The 6,811-nt window shown below is 41.4% G+C and overlaps 1 protein-coding gene across 1 annotated transcript; it reads right to left on the minus strand.

Annotated features, from left to right (window-relative positions):
* Positions 1 to 863: 863 nt before the first annotated feature.
* LOC115922927 (P-selectin-like) lies at positions 864 to 6,394 on the minus strand (the record flags this gene model as incomplete). Its single annotated transcript, XM_030982699.1, has 6 exons — positions 864 to 943; positions 1,536 to 1,707; positions 2,801 to 2,994; positions 3,259 to 3,455; positions 4,262 to 4,472; positions 6,232 to 6,394. Coding segments are annotated over 6 exons (1,017 nt in total), but the record flags the coding sequence as incomplete, so codon positions are not given.
* Between the last annotated feature and the right edge of the window lie 417 nt (positions 6,395 to 6,811).

Raw genomic sequence — 6,811 nt, forward strand, 5'->3', positions numbered from 1 at the left:
ATAGAGAAACATGAAATGAATTATACCACTGCAAAGTGCTCACTGCGTGGATTGACCTGAAAACATACAAATCAACCAAATTAGAGGTTCTTATGCTTCAGTCTCAATCAACACCTTTTTCAAAGGCAATTAATTTTGTTGATCTTAATTATCAAAAATCCAAATGACGTTCGTTTGAATAACAAAGATAATGAACAAAATACACATTGTTTGAGCAAGACAGAAATGCCCCCAAAAAATAAAACGGCTTCTGTTCCTGAGTTATTTTTAAAAGCAAAATGTATGAGTGGAATCAGGGAAATCCAATAAGAAAAAACCCAATTCTGATGGAAACAGTAGTGTCATGAGTAGTGGAGAACTATTATAAGGAAACAAAAGGAGGGAATTTTGTCTATTTGGGGTAAATAAGCCCAAAACTTTGTGGAGTGTGTCTAGTATAGACATGGTCAAATCCATGACATGCCATGCACTATTCGCCAACAATCAATGAAATAATGGGATCACTGCCTTATTGGTCACAGCTCATTTGCACAGTGTGTCCATCGACTTGAGGTTAGATGACTTGTAATTGAAGTATGTATGGATTTGCGAGGACTCAACTGCAAGTTGATGTCACATCAATTGAGGAAGAGGGACAATTGAAGTTACAATTGTACACATTAAGAAAGAAAAAGCTCACAGTTAGTGTTCCAGAACACAGTCAGATGACTAGATGAAATGGACACATACCTGTGCATTGTAGAGGAACACCATCCCATTGGCCGTCAGCTGACACGTGCGACTCGCTGAGCCGCTACTGGTGAATCCCAGGTCACATGACACCACACAGACGGTGCCATAACTCTGCATCTGGTCTGTGTCATTTACCGCCACTCCATGAGTGTGCAGGACAAAGGCAGGTAGCCTGGTGCTCCAGGAATCTCTAGTGGATCACATTGGACGGCTGTGTGTAAACCAAGCCAATTTGAATGATTGAGGCATTGTGTGAAGTCAGGTTTACAAGGCCAAGGGGCAGCTCATACTCTAAGCAAAAGCAAAGCTAATTTGTACAACATCGGGCAAGGACCATTAGTCCACTAGTGGTTGATTCGTGATTAACTTGCTTGCGCACTCATAGCATCATGCCAACATCTCAGGTCAAATGATGGCCAAAATGTCATCCCGAACGTCTTAGTGTTGGCTCCCTGCTATGTGCTGTGATGCACATGGCTATTAACCAATGATGGAATACTGCCATGTGGTCCGGTTCCAAATCAGTGGTTGACTGGAGTAGTCCAACCATTCTGCATTCGAGTGAATAGGGTCTGCACACTGCACACTTCAAAACTCTTATTTTAAGGATTCTGTACACGAACAGTGTGCAACACTTTGTGAGCACTTCAAATGGAGTGGATACACCACATACAGGTATTCACAATGCGTTTTGCCCTAAGTATGCGCAACTCATTCTAATCGTGGTACGAAGTCCATAGGAAATTTATGATAAAGTCACACATTTTTACATACCGTCGCATGTGATAGTGTTAGCATCCCACGTTGCCGTGCCTTCCCGTCGTCAGTACACATGACGTAAGTAGGCTGGGTGGGCATGTAGCCCAGATTGCAACCCAGCGTGCACGTCGTGCTGTAGATTTCCTCTGCGTGGGGGCAGCCATTCTTGAAGCCGTTCTGTGGTGCGGGCAGTTCAACTGCTGTCACAGGTGACAACTACAAACATGAACATATTGAAAAGATATATATTTAAATTGGGAAAAGTTGATTGCTATTCAAGACTTCTCTGAACTATCAACTACAAAAAAAGTGTTCTGAATGCGTTCGATTACTTCCCCCCAGCTTAACAATTTCAGGTAAAGAACAATTCAGGTAAAGTTAACGCCCATTGAAAATACGCAGGGACGCGCTGACAATAGACGTAGCCGTAGCTCTGGAAGCCCGTTTCGGAAAAAAAATGTTGCAACCTGACGCCACTTCAGCGGTTTGTGTACAAAGTCTATGGAAAGCATTTCCTAACAAAGTTGGAAATGTTTCTCAGTCCCAGATTCACGTCTTATCGTCATTTTTGCAGTGAACGACCTTCATTGAGATGATATATGAAGACAAAAGTGGCATCAGGTTGCAACACTTTTCGTCCATTTTCGGACACGCCTAAGGCTCCCGTTGGACTTCACGTTGGCAGCCATGTTTACTGCATGGCCCTATGGGATACTTACCCAAGTAACCGGCTCTGTGAGTCGATTACTTGAACCAGGCTCGAAGAATGAACAAGAAGTCGCGTGAGAGGTAAATCGAACGCTGTTGCGATTGCACGAGTAAGCGCAGGGAAGTAATCAAACGCACTCCCCTGTGCCAAATTCAACTAGTAAAACTTTTAATGAATAAACCAATAAGACAACAAGCAATAAGCATCTGAGGCACCCCCTCCTTCAATTTTACCATCAATGCCTGGTATGTTTCGTTGCCCAGATGAAACTGGTCTGATTTGGTAATTTCAACATCTTTCACAGCTTGAAATGACCATGTAGTCGTATTTGATATTGTGCATCAACTTTTTCATGTATACTCATAGAATAGTCAAGCTCCCCGATCGATACCGAGGCATGCGGGCACTGGCGTAAAATGAATGGAACCAATTTCCATAATGTATGATGTAAATCATACAATGGAATATTCGTCAATGAAATGGGGTAATGTTTCAATGTCATGTGACAAAATTATTCCAATCAAATGACAATTGGATCTATATAGGTGTTATATAAAAGCTGTTTGAATTCCAAGTAAATGGTTATAAAACCTCTTTTACCTTGACAGTCTGGGAAGTTTGAGTTCCAGTTCCATCGTTGCCACACGTCACCTCAGTAGACCCAGTCAGTACATGGCCTGGTTGGCAGGCGTAGCGGCATGTAGTCCCTGCTGGGATCTGATCAGTAGCTGGGCAATCCTGTGAGTTGCTGATGTAAGCATTGGCAGGGATGTAGGCTCGTGGACAGGTTTGCACTAAGTAGAAGGAAGGAGAGAGTCAGGGCAAAGCCCAAAGTAGGAGCTTTGTATTAGACTAAACCCTCAGAAGAGGAAATAACACAATATGGCTGTTATGTGACATTTTCTCAAAAATTCAAAATGAAATCTTTATTGTCACATTTTCTAGTAGATTCAAATTGCAAATTATAATGTGTAATAATATCAGAAAATCCTGATATTTGCAAAATCCCAGACAGTTCTGTTATTAAAGTGGCTTTGATGAATTTTTTGGATTTGTACCTTCGCAGCGAGCATCATAGCCATCCCAGTATCCCTGAGCTGCTCCAGGCTGTGCCAGACAGCGACGCACTCCACTGCCAGTCAGCTGGTACCCGGCGTCGCAAGTGAACCGACACCAAGAGCCATAGGCTGTCGAGCAGCTGGTGTTGTTGAAAATTCCACCGTTGACTGGTGCAGTCACGCAGGGCAGGTGACAGCTGCAAAAGGCAAATTACAATAAACAGTAGGCTAAACAGGAAGGGGCTCTCAAAACAATCCAAATAAGTGATCCATATAAGCTTTCTGAAAATAATTGTTAATAGGTACAATTAAAATTAATGCCAATGATCCTATATGCCTGTAAAATCACAGATCTTCAAATAATGTTTAACTTCGACAAAGCAATTGACTGCAGAGGGGTTTGAACCTGCGACCTCCGGATTGCCGTTCCATTGCTCTACCAACTGAGCTATCCAGCCATATGTTGAAACTTTACCATTTTGTCAATGTCTTTGTTCAAGTAGGGCTGTCATTTTCCAAATAATTTAGTATTCGATTACTCAAAGCTGTGTTTGACCGAATATTTGGATATTCGAAACTGCCAGCTGCAACTGCGTGCTGTTCCATTCAAAAGTTGATCTTGAACGCGCCAGTTAAAATTTTTGTGCAGCGATCGATATGGAGTGTTTTGCAGTAAGCATTTATCCCTGTCAAGGGCTATAACCTGCTAAAAGGATAGAAATAACGAACCGCTGTTATCAAGAAGTTACTGTCGACAAAAAAGTGGCACCCGACAATAAAAAACAGCACCTTTATGATAAAGTAACATCACAGTCGTGTACGTATGTGAATACTTTTTTTTTTTGAAACTTCAAAGCGACAAAAAGCTATTTGAATATTTGGTATATTCGATATAGCCCTATGCTCAAGATCTTTTGATACTTTCACAATACAGCCATACTCACACATACACACGGCTGGCTTACCACATGCAGTCAATTTATATCGTATGTTACAATTCTACAGTGCTGTATTCTTGTACTGACCTTGGCAGGTTGGCTGCTGTGCACTCCACACTCCTGCATCTCCTTGTCTCTGACATTCAATACTCGCCTGACCACCGGTCAACACAAAGCCTGACCGACATTCAAACTGGCAGACAGAGCCGTAGTTGAACTGTGATGAACACGTCCTCCTCTGACCAGTGTGGTAGGAGAGATCTGCACACTGGATCACTGCAATGACAAGGGTTCAAGGGTAAAGTTAAATACGGTGCGATAGCATGTGTAAGTCAGATAGATAGAAAGGCTTCGTTTTGTTTTTACATTTCAGAGATCAAAACAAAGGAATCAAATTTCAAAAGGTAGGCCCTATTCTTCAAAATCCTGAACTCAGGAAAAAGCCTTACAAAAAAATCCTGACAAATTTTTTTTTGAAATCGGAACTAATCTGAAGAAACCTCACACCAGGTTTACATGCAGGACTGAAATATGACACTGAAGGGCCTACATGGACGGCCAATTTTTCTTTTCCATTTTCTCATGCGGACCAGATACCTTGACGCAATCATCAATACTCAGACATGCAACTGGGAAGTCACAAAAAAAAGAGGAAATTCAAATCTTTCCAAGACTTTGTACATGTACATGACTGTTTTTCTATTTTCAATGGCACACATGGCAAGTAAAAAAAGAGGAAATCAGCTGATCCGAGGAAAAGTTGCATGCCTGAATACTTGTAACCCAGTCAAACTGGCCCAAGTATTTGGCTGAAGTAAACAACTCCACATGTTGCGGCAAACTTTTCAACCTCCCTTAACCCTGAAGAAATCTACACTGAATTAGTTTTGGGCTGGCAGTATTTTAAGCTTGTGTATTGTGTATGATCTAAAACATTCGGTAATATTAAGATTACTCTATTACCTTGGACAATGATAGAGAATGAGCATGCTGCAGTGTTTCCCGCATCATCTTGAGCCCGGTACTGATGACGTGAGACCCTCTACTGAACAACAAGCCAGGCGGCAGACCTGCTGTCTGATTTGGTGTGATGGCATCTCCAGAGTTGTCACTCACTTGGGCAGGTCCCAGATGACATTTGCGGAGGTCTGAGACTCAGACGCGAAAGTTCTGATGGTGTCTGGGCAGGTCATTGTTGGATCTTGCACATCTACAAAGCACAGAGGTAAGGCTTTAGTATTTAGGATGACAAATGATACGTACAGCATGCTAAGCCATGACGAACCCTAGTGATGAAATCTGACAAAGCATGTTGTATTTGTAAAGAATCATTCCAATTTCATGACCATTTTTTTTGAACAAATGTGTCTATGAGGTATTTTCCAGCTACAGTTTGGATAAAAGGAACACTGTCCTTGTCAGCATTTAAACTTCTTCCAGACGCTTGCTCTTAGTCCTACAAGTATCTGAGAGTGTGATATCTCTTGATGGTTTAGTTGATCCCAATCTTACAATGAAACCTCTATTACAAAATGAAAACGAAGGTTTAAGACTAGTGATTTACAACAATGGATTCTCCAAAAAACAGAACCCCTCTCCTCAATTCTTATTAGAAACGTACAATTTGTTGTCAAACTTTGCCCAAAAAACTTTTCCAAGTTCACATTTGGAAGTTTATTTTCCAAGTCCATTGTAATCTAGGCTTTGTATACATTGTTGGGAAGCAGAGTTGATCAAATCAAATACTAGCTTACATTTATCACCCTTTCAATTTTGAACCAAAAAATTTCACTCAGGTTTGCCGTAGTTGAGACAATACTGGTCGATCTCTCTATGGATGAAATGGTCCATTTATAGCAAAACAAGTGCTTCTTAGGAGTGTGGCTCTGCCCTTGTAAAGCAGGCAACAGAGAGTCACCAAAAAAAAACCTTTCAGACTTTACAGGACTCTGTGACTTTTTTAATATTTTTTTTTAATGGCATTAAAGAAAAGAGGAAATCATTTTTGATCCGACAAGACTAATTACTGACCAACACATGTTGGGGTGAACCAGTCCATGAGCGATCAGCTCGGCAGACCCTGGTGCCACTCTGTCCTGCGGCAAAGCTGTAGCCAGGAAGATGGCATGAGTGGGTGCAGATGCTGTTGTAAGTGTTGCGTTGTGCAGGACGTCCACGTAGAGGAGGACACTGAATTGCTGGCATGTAAACAAATAAACAAATTTTCTTTTCATTTAGTGACATCAGTATCTTAAAGTGAAACCTGCTGATAAAAACAAAACAACAAGGCAAGCCTAGACCTGTAAGCTGGTTCCATAGTAGCTATCATTGGAATGGGCTGGATTTGGGTGTTTTGGGGTAATCCTATACAATAGCACTGCCCAGCTCACAACCAGTCAGTGAGATAAGTATAAACAGGACACTAGGCTGGCCCTCTGGGACAGCAATTATGCAAATCACAACCTTCTCTAGAAATGATAATATAAACACGAGAATAGATTGAGTTAAATGTGAGTTTGAGAAAAACGTACAACTCACACACGTATGTTTTACATACGCTATGTGGACATTCCTTGTTTTCGTGTAGTTAAGAAAACTTGGTACAAAAAATAACT

Source organism: Strongylocentrotus purpuratus, unplaced genomic scaffold, assembly GCF_000002235.5.
Source record: "Strongylocentrotus purpuratus isolate Spur 01 unplaced genomic scaffold, Spur_5.0 spur5_contig_276, whole genome shotgun sequence".
Classification (NCBI taxonomy): domain Eukaryota; kingdom Metazoa; phylum Echinodermata; class Echinoidea; order Camarodonta; family Strongylocentrotidae; genus Strongylocentrotus; species Strongylocentrotus purpuratus.